This window comes from Odontesthes bonariensis, chromosome 13 (assembly GCF_027942865.1).
Source record: "Odontesthes bonariensis isolate fOdoBon6 chromosome 13, fOdoBon6.hap1, whole genome shotgun sequence".
Taxonomy (NCBI): domain Eukaryota; kingdom Metazoa; phylum Chordata; class Actinopteri; order Atheriniformes; family Atherinopsidae; genus Odontesthes; species Odontesthes bonariensis.
The window spans coordinates 13,707,926-13,726,381 of NC_134518.1; the positions used below are offsets into that span (position 1 = coordinate 13,707,926).

Consider the following 18,456-nt stretch of genomic DNA (forward strand, 5'->3'; position numbering starts at 1 on the left):
ATAAGTTAGGTTGTGACTTTGTAGAAAGAATACAATATCCAACACCTTCAGCTTGTATCGTGACAGGACCCCATTTGACAAAAATGAGCGAAAAAAATACTGCTAACTAAAATGTGACTGCAGCAACATTCAAGGACTGTTAATATGTGCGTGAATGGAAAAAAAGACGTTTAAAAAACGAGATGACGACACGTACTGCTGCGATCGAATGAACTGCCCCGCAGAGAGCGACAAGCAAATGTATCCACGCTGACGGTTTAAGGTATTTTTCAGGAAACTGGTGTGTAAAAGGAAGCATGCTTCTGATCGTCATCACCTTTGCTTTCTGCATGACAGTTCCAGAGGAGGAAGCATATACGGACGGTGGTCTCCTCCGCATCTCTAAGGCACAGTTCACTGGTAAAGCATCGCTGTAGATGTTCTGGATCTTTCTGCTGGACGCCTACACAAAACCAAAAGAAAATAAGTACTTTTAGTTACTGACGTCCAGTTCTCTGGAACTTCTTCATGCTGACCTGAGGTCAGAACTGTCCAATGGCAGAACTATGTCCGCATACAAAAGCAAACTAAAAACTCTCCTATTCTCACAGGCCTATAATTAATGGCTGTGTATATGTTTGTGTTTAAGTGTTTGGGAACTTTGTATTGTGTGTTATCAGCCTGTTGGGGCAGCAGCATCAGACCAAATGACTAAAAGAAACTCGACAAACTGATAAAGAAGGCTGGCTCTGTGCTGCGGACTGCTCTGGAGCCCTTGGTGCACAAAATGCACAAGTTGGTATACATACATACATATTCCTGCGTATGTGTGAGTATGTTTGTCTATGTTTATATATATGAATGTGATCTACAGTGCCCGTCTTTCAACATGATATCCAAAAAATATACCTTAGCAGGGTGTTTACCCTCCACCGGCGCGCCCAGCGCTCCACCTGCCAGGCTCTTCTTCAGGTTTTCTTTGACCTGAGTAAGTCGGAGCTCCAGGTCCACCCTCTCTGCCTCTTTAGCTCGACAGGCCTCCTCCAGGTGGGACACACGCTTGTTGAGAAATGGCTTCCTCTTATCTGCTCCAATAAAACACGATGAGGAATCATCCCAATGAGACACGAGATTACCACCGTACATTGTTTACTTTCACGTCCTCATGCAAATGGTAACAGATTCTAAAAACGTTTACAAAAGACTGTATATTTCTTCAAAACACTATACATACCATTGGTACAGTTTTGAGTGAGCGGTTGTACTTGTATTTCCTACATTTTCACAAGAAATTTAGACTGAGAAGTAAAATCTTATCATTGCAAAATTGTTTTAGGACTTCAAGGAAATTTCTTAAGAAGAAGTTTTGAACGCTCCCTCTACCACTGTTGAAAATATGCTAAGTGCAGCTACAGGAAATTAACTAATTACACAATGAAGACATGTTCATAGCCATGTTATTGGTTTTAATAATAATAATAGTTTTATTTACCCCTGTGGGGGAATTTTCTTCTCACATGGGCCCTTAATAATGAAGGTCAGTGAGCAGGATCAGATAAGTGATGGCGTTTGTATTCTAGACATGTCTTCTGTCCTGCTTCCATATTATGAGTATGCATTATTAATGTGTTGCTCTTCTTTGTCCCAGGGCTATATTTTGTCTTTGGGAAACTTTGAATCTCAATTTTTGTTTGCCTTTACTCTCATTTAATCTGCAAAATGTTGGACACTGATGCATATTCTGGTCATATGGGTTCATTTTCATACTGCAGTCCTTTTAGTTCAAGTGATTTTGATTTATGTAGGGCGGTCCGGCATTAACCAAGAATAATTTGTGCAGCATCCGCTTTCTTATTGGCTTTTTATCATCTTACCAGAAGCTGTCTTCAGCTCCTCCTTCAGCTCCCCCTTCTCCTGTCGGAGGGTCACCAGTGCATTTCGTATCCCATCCCTCTCGTGTTCCAGCTCCTCTTTTTCTCTGAGGTAACGCTTGGCATCTTCCTCTGCTCGTGTTTTCCCATACTTTCCATACTGGTTGGCATCTGCGAGGAAGCAAAGGTGAAGGGTCAGACGTGCAGGGGTTGTGGGAAGAAGGCAAGACCTCTTGGAACGATCCGTCATCCTGTCTAATTGATGCTGCACCCTCGATGTGAGGAACACAATAACGCCTCAACAAGGCGCAAGGAAGTGTGGCATATCAATTTGACCGTTTTTCATAAATAAGATAAAGACATTTTTGAGGGGAAGAACCATAAAATGATGCACGAGGAAACAAAAAACACCCACAGTCACAAAGAGTGAGAGGTCATGAGGTGAGACAGCAGATCTAATGCGAGTGTCCAATAAATCTCAGGTTGCATCCTGAGGCTCCAAACCCTGGAAAGTGCTGGGCTCTTTGATGTGTCTGTACGTGGCCACAGCAAAGAAAGACGAGCAAGCTCGGAGCACTGATACAGTATTGATATCCCAGAACACTAATCTCCACTTGTATAACAAAAGAAACAACAGGGCAAATGGGAGAGGAAAGAGAGAAGACGAGAGATTATGGCTGGAAAATGAGAAGATGATCAAGAGGAAAAGAAGAAAGATGGAGCCAGCTGGAGGGTCAGATTATATGACTGAGTTAACTGGCTCAGACGGTGAGCTATAACAGCACAAAGGCGGTGGAATCTATGACTGCAATGTGAGGTTGCAACTATAATATATTAACAGAGGCCTTGTGTATCACTTCTTGCTTCCCTTCTATCTTGTATTTTTGTGAGGGAAATAGATGGAAAGTAGTGATGCATGGAAAGCTGACAAAACACTATGAAATATAAATTTAGCAACAACAAAGAGGTTCCATGGGGATTTCTTTAAGACCTTTCTTCCCCACACCATTTTGTATGCCATCTGTATGACAGTTAAATCATTCTGTGGAGATGCTGATACAGTTGAGCATGCATTCATTTCCTTACAAAGAACTCTCAGTACTGTTTGCAAATGAAGACAAACAAGTCCATACTTTTTTAAAATGTCCATGCTAATGAAGCCTACCCATCTCTCAATGAGTGGGAGAATTTCCAAATTGAGATGGTTTTCACCATATGTAGGAATTTATAGGCTTTATTGTATTGTATTTAGTGGCACTGCTTGACTGGTGCTGGACTGATGCTCTGGACTATATGGGACTATATCAAATGACTGGCTTTTATTGCGAATCCCTCAGGTCTCTACTGAGCTTGGAAAATCTGTTTTTAGCTTTGAAGCTCCGACTTTGTGGAACTCCTCACAAAGCAGACTAAAAATCTCTCTGATAACTCTTGATCAATTTAAACTAATGGTGGCAAATCAGTTTGTCATAACTGAAATCCTGGACAACAGTCTGTAACAGGGCCCCTTACTAGTATATCTGACAAATGGGAGTTCATGAGCTGCTACCTTTATTCCCTGAATGAATCAGTGAGTGAAAAGACAGGAAAAGGGAGACAGGAGAGGGTTAAGATAAAGGGAAATGAGTTACATATAATGAATGAGGCTGCTCATCAAAGTTGTATTAACTGATGTCATTTTTTAAATTTTATTATCTGTTTTTATTTGGTTGTCGTTTTAAAATAGTGTCTGTCTTATTATCTGTTCCTTTAAGTGATTAATCCTATACTGATCCTGTATATATGTGTATTTACATCTTTTAGTGCTGAAAAAAATCATGTGCGTACTTTATTTGTTCTGTATGCCTAAACAAATAATAAAATACATAGAAAAATATTTCCTTTAAATAGTATATATAATATAATAATGTATATAATATAGAGCCAGGAGAGCTCCCATAAACTGTGTGTCATCGCTGATAACAGAGAAAGCCATTTCAATCTCAGTGGTGTGAAAAATTGCCTTAGTTTCTCTTCATCGAAATGATTTAACTATACGTTTCCAACGGTGCGCCTCTATCATGATTACTCTGACACCAGTTGAATGTTTTAATTGTTAACTTTGTCCTTGCCATGACCCCCAGCTCAAATAGGGCACCCCTGCGATCCTGAGCACTCTGTGTGACTTCCCACTGCGTTTCACTCCATCTGGTGAAAATAAGCCATGAAAACCAAGTAAACACACTTACTCGAGCCTGTTCGCTTGAGGGAGACTAACGGCTTGGTTCTGTCGGAGTCGCTGCTTGAGAAACTTGAGCGTCGCTTCACTGGATTCCCAGACTGCTGCTTGCGGTTCTCCTTTGACTGGGTGGAGTAGAGAGAAGATGGGACGAGGGTGGGGCACCACAGATGTTGGAGGATGAAGACAGGAGGGGGGGAAATGAAAGGCAGTTTTGGTGTGTTGGATTTAGCAGTAAACCAATCCTCCGCTGTATTGATAAGATTCTGCTGAACTGCTTGTGTTTTGGGCTGTAAGTGGTGAAAGGGATCTGTTTAAGTGCATGTCAGAGGGGTTAAGAGAGGCGTTTACAGGCTTTAAAACTACCACGACCTCTTGCCTTCCCTTTCACCAGTCTGAGCATGTTTTTTGGTGCTTTTTTAGATATGAAGAGTCTCATTCAGACAGAGACAGTTCCCAACAGCTGCATGCACACACACAGACACACAGCCTCTAATCTGATCACATCAAAGTAAAGCATTACACACTAATCTGTGCAAATATGCATGCGCATCTGAGCATGTGTGTCCCACCTGAATGTCCTCATTGGGCACCTCATCGTATGTTCTGGAATCCGTGGAGGTACTGCTGGAGGAGGTAGCCCACCTAGGATCAGAGAGAAAGGGTAAAGCAAAATCTGTGTGAGGTCAAAACATTACTGCCTTGCCATGACCTTGTCCAAATATCCACAACCCAAACTCCATCTCACTAACAGGAAGGAATGCCGTGCAGCGTCACGAATGTTAGCTATGGTTTCCACGTCAACGTAGTCATAGTGCAGAGACTCTGGGTCTGTCGCAGAGCCCGTTTCCGCCAAGAGGACACCGAGCCACCGTCCAAGCTCCTCAGAGTTGCTCGCCTGACAGAAGGACACAGAATGAGTCTGCTTTCAAATGTTATTACTGCAGTCTCAACAATTTCAACATACAAGATACAGCTCATAGCTTGCATTTCCTTAAGGGGGAAGTGGAGGAAGCCTGAATGTAAAAATGAATAGATTAAAAAACAAACGGATGTATTATCTCTATGCAAGTCAAATATTCCTCATCTTTTAAGTTTGATTTGATCTCCACCCACCCAGAGGAGAAACATCTGGCTAATTAGCCGATTATTGCTCCTTAGTGGGGTTTATTAAAGAGTTCTAAGTGACAACATCTGTGTGGCGCTGGCCACGATGAGGCTGATGAGTGAGCTGAAAGTCAACCACAGCTACATAAGCATCGTGTTTCTAAAATACTCTATAGAGCAGAGTGCCGCTGTCTGACAATTCCCTGAATTTATCCTCATGAACTGCTTTTTTCACATGACACACACCCATTGACCTCTCTTATATCCTAAAAATACACATCAGTGTAGCCAACAAACAGTTTTCTACCTCCAGAGCAGCCACTTCTGAGCTGTTCCGCAGAATGCGGAAGGCAAAGGGGTGTTTTGGTCCAAGCCCCGGCACCACCTCACAGCCATGGAGAGGGAGAGATGGCAAGGAGGCCCGAGGGTCCCCCCTATCATGGTAGAAATGCAGGGAGCCTTTGCACACACAGCACCACTGCTCCCGCCACACTTGGTTCACCAGCGCAGACAGGTAGCCTGCGGAGTGAGGAGGGAAAGAAAAATGATGCATCTCAACCTCAGAGACCTGAACAGTGACAGGAAAGCCAGTTCTTACCTTGTCGAGGGTTGCTGTAGGCTGTCCGGGGTTCACCTGGCCGAGGGGGCTTCTTTTTGGAGAAGCTAATGATACGTGTGATCTTACGGCCTGCAGCGAAAGCGCCCCGTTTCACTTTACCTACATCAAAGGAATAGGATTAATCAGCTGCTTTTTGCCCAAATTTATCCGTCATGTGGGAACTGAAGTTCAGAGAGCAGGTGAGTATAAAAACCTAGTCTGCTTTCTGTCTTTAATCCAGAGCGTTCATGTGCATCTCATGGATTTTACCACGCATATTCAAAAAATAAGGTAATCCTTTCCATCTCTAGCATCAATCTTCATGTGGCAGAGTGGAAAGTGTCTGGCAAACTTCAAATGAGCAAAGGCCTCTGAGGGCTTCTGTATACAAAACCAGCGTGAAGAACCAGCTGCGATGAGAGGCCCCCTGATGGGTTTCCTTGCTTTGCCATCGTCTGGGCAAACAAGACAGCACTACTAAGACAACTTCCAGCTGTCAGCCAGGGCATAAAACTAATGGATGCACAAAAAGACTTAGCTCACCTGTGCAGAAAAGGGGGATGTTATGCGTGTCTATGGTAGTATGTATGTGATACGATAAGCGAAAGTGGAAAGCTGAAAAGATTGCTAAAAAAAAAAAAAAAACGGAAACATAAAAACACGTGTTTTTCGGTAAAGTAATGTAGAGCTGGTTACTCCTGTGTCATGATAATCTGTTTGTCAACAGTTTTCTTCGCTCCACATAGACATCTTGCCGTGAGTCTTCTTTTTGGAGAAATAAAGAAGACAAATGAGAGCTTTGGCCACTTTCTGTTGTCACAGAAAGTCCCCGTGAGCTCATTCGCTGCTCCGAACAGTCAATCAGTCGGAGCCATCTCACAGACATATGTGAAAAAAAGACACTGACGGAGTCTGACAACGCCAAAAGTATGATAAACTCTGTATATACAGATATTAACTGATGTTCCAGATGTACCAGGTGGACTATTGTCATACCATGACAAGCAACCTGGATGTGTGCAGAGCGGGATGGTCCAGCTCCATCTTTCCACAGGTGGCAGCGAGAGGTTTCTCGCTCCAACTGCCAGCTACGCTTTAAAATCTATGCTGGAGTATGAGAGCACAACTTGGCAGTGTAAAAAGGGGAAAACAACAAATATAAAACATTGTTTGTGTAAATCCAGGTCATCATCAGTTCAGTTTTTAGTATCCAATATAGTTATTTTTTAGTAAAGTGCCCTTCCACGAATGAAGACTGTGAGAGATGCAGTTGAAAAGAAGTTTGGAAGGGAAATCTTGAGTTAATACATCCGAGTGTGCCTGTCTCACCGTTCTCCCTGGTGTTCTCTCCAGCTGACACTCCCACACTGTCTGAATCGGATGTGTTCCTCTCTGCAGATAGCCTCTGAGGGGTAAACACACAACCACAGGTTCAGAGTTTCACCTGGAGAGCCCAAATCCCACGCTGGATCTCTCTGTCCACAAATGAGAGTTAAAATGTCTGCACTTGTCTGAGACTATTAAAGAGCTAAATAACTATAATCAAGACACCACTGGATTTTCTCATTCTCTCTTCACAGATGCGAAGAAATGACATAATGAGACAAACAGACGATCGTCTGCTTTGTTCTCCTTCCAATTCTATCCTCTCTGTGACTATTGCAGGTTATATTCTGACAAATTGGTACGTTTTAGAGGATGTGCCTGTTGCAACACTGACTCACTGCCAAGCCCTGTCATTGGTGCCTTAACACCTAATTACAACACAAATCTCCCCTTTTGTTTCCAAGCCAAACACAGGTATCATAGCAAACTGCTCAAAGCCAAACAATTGTTTATGAAAATGGATGGTGACAGCTCAATTATTACTCAGGGCAGCCTTTTCCTCACCTCAGCTGTGAAATTACATGTTGGGAAATAAAAACGACAAGGACGCGCTGACGCGAACATCCTCTCCACGCTCACCTTGTCGAGTTCATTTTTTCTTGGGATGACGGGAGATGCGGGTTCCTCGGGCGCTACCCACTGACCACTCACCTCTCTAACAACCTGGGGAGATATTTTACACCTTTTACAACTGCACAGTTAATCACTTTTCCAGTGATGAGCAATAGCAGTCTCATCAGTCTGTACCGCTATGACAAAGACGGCATTTACCGTAAGCCATGTGTGAGCCTGCTCCTTGCTTTGCACTGCCAGCACCAGCGCATCTCCGTTCGGTAAGGTGAACCTTAGCTCGTGGTGCTTTCTCTTGCTGTCTTTTGGAACATAGACTACAGTGCATTGTGGTAACAGCAGGTCCACATAGGGGCACGTGTCCTTGGAGCTCTTATAGCACTGGATAAAAGGGAGCACAACTTATACGGTAAGGGCAAAGGAGGAAAAATAGTAGTTTTATTCAATAATGATTCGAATGTGAAACGTCTCACCTGAAGTCTGTTCTCTCGTATGACAGTGAGTTGTTTGGCCCACTGGCCGAAGCGTTTCTTACGCAACAGGAAGGCACAAATGCGACAATCTCTGGCAGGAGGCATGGAGCTCTCGTCCGAGGGCCACTGATGAGTGAGTCGCACACCAGGGCTCCTCTCTTCCTCGTCCTCTTCGTAGGACTCGTAGGAACTGCTCAGGGCATCAGAGTCATTGTCTATCAGAGCAACAACAGGAAAGATGAAAGAGGATTTATTTGTTTTGAAAAAGGAAGCATTCATCTACATTCTGGAACTGTCGCAGCGTTCTTGGCTCACAGGAGTTTTTGCGGTGCGAGTTTATGCAGGTCGTTGGGTAGCTGTTTTCAGCATCTTCGTAGCCGTCTTCTATAGAGTTGGGCGGGCTGGACCTGACTGGAAATGAAAGAATAATAAAAAAAAAAGATTTTCCTTTGTGCGCTCAAGTCTAATGTGCTTTGTAAACACATGTATGTTTGGAACAAAGTTTCATATGACTATGTTCAGACAATGCAAGTCCTGACTTAGAGGATTTAACAGGAATCTGACACCGAGTTCAACAAGTTCAGCTGATGTGGGAGCATGCTGACCTCGTGTGATTATGTACTCAGGCATCTTGCCAGGACTGAGGGGCACTGCCTCCTCATAGTACTCCTCAGGGGGAGGTGTTGTGGGTAGAGGGGGAGCAGAGTCAGCTGAGTGTGGCACAGTTGAGTCTGCACAGCTCTACAATGGGAGACACATAAACACGCTCTCAGATTTTGACCATAGCCAACGTTTTTGTTTTGCAAAGCCAAAAGAGCTAGAGTGTGTAAAACTCTACCATAAACGATCTCGACAAATAAGACACATGGGCGGATCCCATCGTCCCATAAATCGTCACTCTTCCAACTGAGTGATGAGCATGTGAACATGGGAAAACCCCACAAACTGCACATGGAATACAATCCCTCTGCACTTCATCACCTCATCCCCACAAGTCATTTCAAGAAAGCGTAATGTTCATTTGGAAAGTTAAAGTAAGACAGTGAAACACATCCAAAGCTTATACACTGCAAGTGATGAGAAAAGGTAATCAATTTGCAATGCATTTTCTACTCGCCTGTTTTAAAGTGTCAGTCTCCGTGTTCTTTTCTTCTTTGAGATCATCTGTGACGTCCTTTAGCTCTCCTAGCTCACAGTCTGCAACACACAGAAAAATAGTTACTTTTAAACTCAAACTTTGCAGACAAAAAGAACAGAACATTTCAGATAAACAGCTGTGTATCTTTTTTTACATCACCACGCACCGAATGTCTCAAAGAGAGACTCCACAAAGCTTGTGCCATTTCTGTACACCGATGAGTTCATGTAGATGTAGTCTGTTCCTGACACTGAAGAATAGACGGAAGAAAACACAAATATCAGCACGAACGGTGACTTCACAGATGTGCATGCTACCATTAGCTAACATCAGCCATTCGTTCAGATCTTTCTCAAGAGTCTCTGAATCTTCACGAATTCCCAAATTCTTTGCAATTTTTTGAAGTCCTTGTACTATTTGTCCGTCTCAACAGATTTCCACATGCTGCTCAACCCTCCCCCAGTTTTACTTTTGAAAGACTTTTATACCCAATCATGCTGCTTTTCCAATCTTTCTTCACTTCCAGACCAACAAGAAAGCATGCATTCTTTTTTCATTTTAAATCAATAACATAAATTCAAACTTCTGAGTCTGAAATAACACGCAGCTAATATGTCGATTCATTTTCTAGCGATGCTGTTTTAACATCACTCAGTTGAGGGGTCTCAACTCCTTTCACTGACCTGATGGCTGAATCTGTTGCAGGAGGTTCCACACTGAGGTCTTCTTCTCCTGGGTGGGGGAGCTGAGGTTCTCTTGGTCCAGCATCTTGAGCAGCACTCCCAGCTCACTCACCAGCACCTCCATTGCTACACAGAAGGGGAGGCGAAAGGTCATGGGGGCATAGCTTCAGTTTATAAGCAAAGGGAGCAAAGGTCACACCGACGAGTCTAAACAAACCCCACGTGCATGTCCAAGAGCCTTTTTATGCTTCACTGCGTTTGTGCACGTCTTTCATTTTTATCACTTAGCTTCACAGTGTGTCAATATCCATCTCCAATCTGACCACAGAGTCCTCCCCTTCTGTGAAACCAGACTAAACAGCGGCAGGAGGCTTCAGTGACAGGAAACACGTTTGTTAATTTCCAATTAGTGCAGAGAGTAAGTGGATCTGAGGTTACCAAAAATAACAATCATATGCACATAACTTCCTGGATAGAGAGCAGAAAAAGCGACTCTGCTGTTGGCTCAAAGACAGATGGGCACAAACACAAACTTCAGTCAACTGCCACTTGCAATCATAAGAGAGTAAATCAACTGTGCCGACAAAGCTGTTAGGATCTTGGCATGAAACATGAGATCCTGCCCAGTAACTCTCTAAAAGGATAAGTACATATAGCTCATGGGAGGGAAATTTATGGGATACTGACAAGAACAATTAAAAGACCACACAACAGAGCTCAAAATGAGCCAGCAAGCAAATATTCATTCAGAGTGACCGGATTTTTATCAAGCAGTTGGAAGTTTTAAGGCATGGTCTCGCAAAAAAACACACGCAGGCTCAGAAAGAATTTCAAAGGCTTCTCCAGGTTCTGGAACTTTCAGGGCTCAGATTAAAGGACTATATGATTCACATCATGTGTTGACCTGAGAGGTTGGACTGGTCCACTCCCTGTTTTCAGAGCAAAACTTAAATAAACCATGTAAAACCCCCAGCCGCTGGATGCCGTGAGAAAGACTCTGCAACCTGCTGCAGACTGGAGTGTTCGGATTCCTTCTCTATCTCACCTCCAATTGCGAGCAAGTGCCACCAAGCAGACCGAGCACTCACTGCATCCAGCGCACATTCTTCCACCTCTTTAATCTAGTCACTCCAGGCACACTCGTCTTCACCACCTTCCTCAGCTTCCCACTCCCTCCGTCTCTTTCCCTCACTCACTCCCACCGTTGCTACATTTTCACAGTCTAGTCTAATTAGAGCTGCTGAACCGTGCATCTTGCTGGGGTCAGACATGGGCCAACCGCTGAGCCAGAAAACTCTTTGTTCACCGGGCGGTCATATGGCAAGAAGACCTGTTGCACGAAAAACACACAAACTCCTGCAGACATAGACACATATACACACACAAAACACACACACACAGGCAGGCTTATGGTATGCATTTAGTGAGGTGTGTCAACAGTGAACTTTGGTTCACGACTCTAGAAAAGGCACTGAAGCTGCCACTGTGTGAGTTTGCAGGTATTTTGGATTCTCAGATGTATTACTCTAAGATACCACTGACAAGCATGGCTGGTAGGCTGATAGGCTGGGTGATATATCTATGTTTTGGCAGCATCTTTTTTAGAGTCATCCCACTCCTTAAAGGCTGACATACTTTCCTGAGGTGGGTCTTCCTATGGGCTTAACAATGCCCTCTCAAAGCTACAGTTGAGAGCAACAACAGCTACAGCAGGCATGTGTTTGCCTGCGTCTGTTTAAACAGTCTGGTTTCTACACTCGAGGCTTCCTTCCATTGTGATGATAGCATGCCAACACTTTGAGAAGTGGGCATGAGGTATTAATTCATCCAGGAATCTGGAATGTCTCCTCATTAAGATCCCATTCACCAAGGGGAAAGAAGGAAGTGGAGTTCATGGAGGCAGAGGAAACTCATGAGAGTGGGATGTCTTGGCCTGCTGATTGTTGTCTCTCTGCCAGCAGCTCCAGCTGTTTAGATTTTGGCTTTAGCGTAGCACTGGGCTTCCCCTAACTGAGTGTAAGACAAAACCTTTTCCACACCATGACTCATTCCATGCAGAGAGAAATTGAAATTTACACCAGTCAGCATTAAATCAAAAATAACACAGAAATCAAAGCGGCGCTTTCAAGGAGTAAGCGCGAAATGGGACGCCACAGTCGTGAAACTACTTCACTATTTCATTTGGACCTGCGCTTTAAAAAGCTCATCATCCAATCGGATGATTACAGAGTATTAAGCTTGTGCCAAAATGAGCACAGAGGAACTGCTTTGCGGTATTTGTCATGTCAGGCGCAGAAGACCACCCTTAAAACGGCAGTCACGCCTTTAGCATCAACACCACAATCCTTGAATTGGTTCCCACACATCTAAAACCGCACAAAATCCTTTACATCTATCCTGAAACTGTTCATGTGTGTGTGTGAGATGCCTGCCTTTGATCTCTCTATAAAGTTAGATAAAACTCATCCTTGAGCTTATCACCTAAGGCTGACGGTGCACAAGCTTCCGGGAACATAAAACAGGTTGGATGAGGTTTAAATGAAGCGAGAATTCAATTTTGCAGCTGCATGAAGGTGCTTGGATTGCTTAACTCTCAAGAAAAAAACAAAACAAAACCACATGAAAAAAATGAAAGCAGGAATGTGTGAGGCTATTCAAAGCGTTAAACATACTCAAACATTTACTCCTTCACACTTCCCCGACAATTGTCATCAAACAGCAGCCACATTCCTCACCTTGTTAACACTCTGCGTAGTGCATTTGTGAGCGTAAGAGTACACTTTTGTGAAGCAGGGAGAGTTGTTTGTTTGACACAGCAGTCAGGCCTTTACGAGGAGCTTCCATTTGCAGCTTTTCTGCACTGACTCTGTAGGGGATGGAGGCGGGGATGGAGGCGGGGGTGGGGGTAGGGGTGAGGGCAGTGGGGTGTGTAGCATTAGCGAGTCGAGCACCTGTGCTAACATGTCCAACAAATTCTGATCTGAGGAATAATGTGACTTCAATCAGGCACACACAGGTTTTCTCCCCCCCCACACCAGAGTTGCCTCATGCTGAATTTACTTCATGCTATGCAATGCAAACACAAACAACTTTACTATGTGTCAAAAGGGACACATTTCAGGGATTCAACACCAGCTCTGTTTCTAAACATTATTGCCTGGACACAATCTAACTAATCACACAAGAATGTGCAACCCCCCAAAGAGTCTCTGGAGGATAAAAACAATTACATTGTTTCATGATTGAGTCTGACTGGGTTGCTTTCTGAACAAATCAACATAATCTCCAATCTTGATGTTTCAGCAAGCCCAGTCAAAAAGCAAACATTCCCCATTTCTACTTCTGATAGATGAGGCACCAACATCAGCACCTTTACATCCCTCAGAACCTGGATGTCTTTTCTTTCTGCTAAACTCTTGGTACCTATTTTCTGGCTATATACCTGCCTTGATATCAAGCTAATAAAAATAAAAACTTACCCTCAACAGCAGTAGATGAGAGTCCCACCATTCTTCAAGATTGAAGAAGAGGTGAACTGCTTCATTCATACACAAAATAGATACTGTAGGAAATATATTCCACAAGCCTCCCTGTGTGCTCCGTCCTGAGCAGCCTTTGTAGAGGAGGTTAGCTACAGTCTGCTGAGTTCACACTCCCTTTACCTCTCCCTTCCTCCATCTGTTCTGTTATCTCCCTCTACCTCCCTCTCACACTCTATATCCCCTCCTCTTTTTTTTCCCTTCTGGGGGGGGGGGGGGTATAGGGAGATGGTGGTGCTCTGTAATCCTAGGGATTGTATAGCACCTGGGGAAGGCTTGCTGTGTAAACACACAAGCTGACTAATGGCTAACCAACATTCTTTATCCTTTCACATTCCTCCCCTGAGTTAACATTATTAACCTTTAACTGACTGCCCACAATGTTTGCCATACACAAGATGCCAATGAAGCCAGTTACAGCAAGACACTGTACTGCCATTCTACATCAGAGCAACTTCAACATTATTACTTACTTATAAGAATACATTTACAAACAATAAAGCAGTTGCTGCAAGGGATGTTGCTCCATGGAAGCTGCACTGTTTGTAGAATATAAAGTAAAAGATAAAGGATTCAGCAAATGATGTGGATTAGAGGTAAAGGCAAGTTGAGACCTTTAAGAGTTACACGTGGATGAGTTGTTGCCTGGAGGCAGACACGATGCAACACGCTGCCCTCAGTCACACAGGCACTAGCACTGCACACACAACCCTCAAGTACACACACTCCAATCTACAACTACGTGCATGACAATGCAGACAAAGACGAACATGATATAATGTTTCTTCTGAGAAAAGACAATTACTGTCAGCTGGTTGGCCTGCAAATTGTTACACTGATATACTGAACATGAACAACACAAGTTCAGCTGATGTTTTGAAACTGATACGATCCCTCATGACCAAATTGATCAAATAAAATACACTTAACTTAGACAAATACGCTCGGGTACTAAGCTTTGTTGCTAGGGGTGAGAAAGATTAAAGAAAGTGGAATTGGATAACTTGGCTCTACAGCACTAAAGCTAATCCTCAAAAATGAGGTTTATAGCTTTTTTTTTAAAACATACAAAATCAAAGTGTATTAAATATGACACATTGTTTGGCACACAAACTCAGTAAAACCACAGAGCGTCAGTTTTGCATGTTAGCATCGAAATTGCACTGATCCAAAACAAACTACTAAACTTTTCAAGAGACTACAAAAAAAATATACACAAAATGTTGTTTCCATTTTATATAATTGTGTTGCAGTGTTAAATGAAGCTTGATGAAATCTTAATCCTAAAAAAAGCTTTGACTTTTAGTCTTTATTTTTTTCTTTATTTTTTTAACCTCCTGGCACTTATCCTAGTAAATATAAGATAAATTAGTTTAATTTATACATTTTTATATATTTTTTTTTTAACTGTAATGTATATATTCTGACAGATGAAGCAAACGTTTTTAAAAACATAAAAGCTTGCAGGTATACATACCTAACAGTCTAAATAGCAAAAGTGAGATTTGTATGACTGAGAGGACAAAAGAATGCCATCTGTGCTTCCACTGAAACCAATTAAAGAAACGCAAACCTGAGATACTGGCTGGATAATTAATAAAAGAGAGGTGACATTATTACTAAAAGATATCCATGATGTTGAGGGTCATTTTTTTGAAGAACATTGCAGATACACGACTATACAATGGATGACAACGTAATGACAAACGAGTATCACCTGGCATCCAAACAGAGATTTAAGTCAAAAAGATGCAGTCAAACACATAATAATGCAAATATTGGGCTGAAAATACTGCTCCTTCAAAGGACTTGAACTCAAGTGTTTTATTCATACACCACCGCTGTTCCAAATATGGATTTGTGTGCTGTCTATTTGTGGACAGGTTCGCTTATGTTTTGTCCCACAAACTGTACACAAGTAACTTTCCTGTGAAGGCAACACAAATTCCAGCTTTCACTCGCTCCTCTGGGGTGTGTTCCAAATCTATCTGATGTTTTGCTGAGTTGCATGAATTGCATGCATGCACACCAATGGAAAGGAGTGAAAAAAAGAGAAAAAGAAAAGAAAAGAAAAGAAAGAAAAAAATAGAATTTTAGAGCTGTTTTTCTGAAAGCGAAATGTTTTGGGCTGTGGAGTCGGACGAATCTAACAGTTAAATATTTTGACTAAGACTGGACTGACTCCAAAAAATTAATGGTACAAAAGCCAGAACTTCCCCGAGGCATATAGTGTTTCCCAACTTTTTCAAAATCTCTCCTAGCTGTGACAAATGCAACAGGCACACCCTGCGTGCTTATGGTCTGAAAAACCACTCCTTACTGTGACTAAATGTGAACTCTGACCTCCCAAGCGACGCTGTGACCCTATCAGAGCCATGGAGACTGCAGAAGGAACAGCGGAACACATCAAGCTGTAAAGTCCACATCGCTTTGCCCAACATTACAACAGGGTTCAGCTGATCTCATAGATCTTTGTAAAACTCATTTCAGCATTCAGGACAGACAACATTCAAGGAAGCTGGAGCACCATAAGTCCTTCTAAACAAAGCTGCTGAGGGAGAACCTCAAAGGACTGCACCATCTGTGACTCTACAAGAGATCAGGATCTAATGAGAAGTGCTGGGTTTTTCTTGGAAGTCGCCCCTTCCTTGTTGTCTTTGGATATGTTGGATAAACAATCATTTTCCAAGCTGATCTGAAATGAAAGAGCTCCACAGGTTGAACATCTTGTCCAGAAACAGTGTAGGAGTCCCTTTGTCAGCTGAACAATATGACCCAGCAACACTTTTAGCGAAGAAGCATAATATTATCTCACGGTAAGTGAGTCACAGGAGAGATTTTTCAGTAACCAGACAGCACGGTCTGAGTACTATCTACATGCCGTGAGAGGGTTATCTAAATATTACCATCCGACTTGCATGCTTAAAGACAAAAGCTCAAACACAGCATTAAGAAGAAACAAAAGTTGAGAGAAAGTATGTCTATGTCTCTGTTCAACAGCCATGAGAGTTATCACATTCTTTTGTGTTATATAAATCAGTGAGGCGAGTGTAGCTAACATGCAAACAAAGGTGAGGTAAACCAGATCAAGCAGACCTGCTTTATGTGTTTAAGCAAATCAAAAGATGTGCCAACGATGTCCTCTCTCGGAAGCCAGTCTTGATGCCATTGCCCTCCCACCTTACTCATTAGATTCCAGGCATTTCCCAAGGGTGACGGTTCTCCTCTTCCTGCATTAAACGTGCCTGGGCATTCACCAGACCCCATAACAAGTACACATAGACAGTACTGGTTCACTGGGAAGATGAAAGATATCAAGTCGATGACTATAACCGTCTTTGCTACTTTTTGCGTCACAAAAATGGCGGGGTGGGGGGCAGATCTACAAATATGTTCTTTCATTTATCAGTCATTTGCCCAACATATTATTCAAAGCTACTACTTGAATAACTTCAACAGTTGAATGAATGACAATGTATAGGTTGTTCATAATGAGTCAAAAGCACCCATAAAACACCATCAATTGTTTACACAAGACGTTATTACGGCCTCAAATGCACTGCATCATAGTGGCTTTGATCATGTTGTGTATATTTTGTATTTTCTGAGACTTTCCTCAGAGCTTTGTCCAAAAAAAGATAGCTCGCATTCGACAGGTGGGATAAGTGGTAATGAATATGGTAATTTAGCTTGGAGAAACTGTTGGAATTTCCTCTCCTCTATGGACTATTTCAGCATCTTTCAGTTGGTTTGGGGGCTGAAATCTGTTTGTTTAGTTAACTTTGGTTGGCATTGAGATGCAACAAATCTTAATAGGAAGTTGCTGAAAGTCATTACAGAGGCGATTGAAACAAATATATGATATTCATGCACAAGATATAACAGCAAATTAATGATAATGGTGTTTTTCTGAAGCTTTAATCTAAGATGGAAACAATTTGTCACATTTCTAGCTGTTTTCCACGAGTACGTCTTCAGTAGATATTATTGCTGGAACTTTGCCTGTGTGTCAAACATGGGAAGGTCATTAAAGGCGATTTCCTTCATTAAGGGTCCAGGAAATTAGAGCAGAATACCATGAAAATAAGAATATGGAAAGACATGGAAAAAGGACATAACTTAGAAACCAAACCCCAAAACCCAGCAAGATCAAAGCTTGTTGTATTGTGTCAGATACACAGAAATAAAGAAAATCACCAAATAGATTATCAAGTTCAAACGGACTCTGATAAATGAACAAGTGAAGATCTTAAAAGACTGATTCATTCTCCAGGTTGCCAACAAATTGCTTTTCCTCTCCTACATGGGTTAATGAGGTGGCCAACTCTATGGGGTTGCCCCGTATGCCCCCTGTAGAGATGAACTTCCTCACTAAGTTGATGACATCACCTATCACCTCCGGCCTTCTGTTTCCTCTTCCTGTCAGGTGGCCCATTCCCCCTTTTACTGTAGTGTCTCTGGTGACCCCATTCACATTGCGCTGTCTAGATCCTATACCAGATAGTATTGAACACGTCTGCTTGCAGAGCTATATTTCAAAGAAAAAACAATATAACAGAGCTCAGCTTTTATTTAGCAACTTAACCCTTTGAGGGTGGGAATTACTTTCTCATAGCTGGCTGTAATTTTTTTTTTGACAAACACGTTAGCTACAAATCTGGATCGGCATGTGAGCAGAGCATGTGGAAAAGCTTAATTCTTTTGAAAGACTTGTAAAGGTACATAAATTAAGGGGAGAGGAGAAACAACATGATCTCCCTATTGTTTTTACTACACTTTGGAAGATGCCTCAGGTTATCATAAAATAGAGGAAAGATCCCACACTCTGTGATACATAAAATGTATAAACACATTACATGCAGTGGAGATGGAAGATATCCAAGGATACAGGCTG

General features: G+C 42.4%; 1 protein-coding gene across 2 annotated transcripts in view; it reads right to left on the reverse strand.

Moving 5' to 3' along the window:
* afap1l1a (actin filament associated protein 1-like 1a) overlaps positions 1 to 18,456 on the reverse strand; it is a 30,766-nt gene that overhangs the window by 1,987 nt on the left and 10,323 nt on the right. The window contains exons 1-18 of one of the 2 annotated variants that reach the window (XM_075481035.1): positions 13,503 to 13,712; positions 10,024 to 10,149; positions 9,507 to 9,590; positions 9,320 to 9,399; positions 8,808 to 8,943; positions 8,518 to 8,613; positions 8,203 to 8,417; positions 7,931 to 8,110; positions 7,739 to 7,822; positions 7,103 to 7,178; positions 5,774 to 5,893; positions 5,483 to 5,694; positions 4,821 to 4,966; positions 4,641 to 4,713; positions 4,079 to 4,193; positions 1,854 to 2,021; positions 889 to 1,064; positions 317 to 442 (exon numbers count right to left, since the gene is read on the reverse strand). In XM_075481035.1, the coding sequence (XP_075337150.1) occupies positions 317 to 442; positions 889 to 1,064; positions 1,854 to 2,021; positions 4,079 to 4,193; positions 4,641 to 4,713; positions 4,821 to 4,966; positions 5,483 to 5,694; positions 5,774 to 5,893; positions 7,103 to 7,178; positions 7,739 to 7,822; positions 7,931 to 8,110; positions 8,203 to 8,417; positions 8,518 to 8,613; positions 8,808 to 8,943; positions 9,320 to 9,399; positions 9,507 to 9,590; positions 10,024 to 10,149; positions 13,503 to 13,533 (2,244 nt within the window). In that variant the 5' untranslated portion in view covers positions 13,534 to 13,712. Of the gene's footprint in view, positions 1 to 316; positions 443 to 888; positions 1,065 to 1,853; positions 2,022 to 4,078; positions 4,194 to 4,640; positions 4,714 to 4,820; positions 4,967 to 5,482; positions 5,695 to 5,773; positions 5,894 to 7,102; positions 7,179 to 7,738; positions 7,823 to 7,930; positions 8,111 to 8,202; positions 8,418 to 8,517; positions 8,614 to 8,807; positions 8,944 to 9,319; positions 9,400 to 9,506; positions 9,591 to 10,023; positions 10,150 to 13,502; positions 13,713 to 18,456 lie in introns of those variants that run through there. The other variant, XM_075481034.1, reaches the window with a different exon arrangement.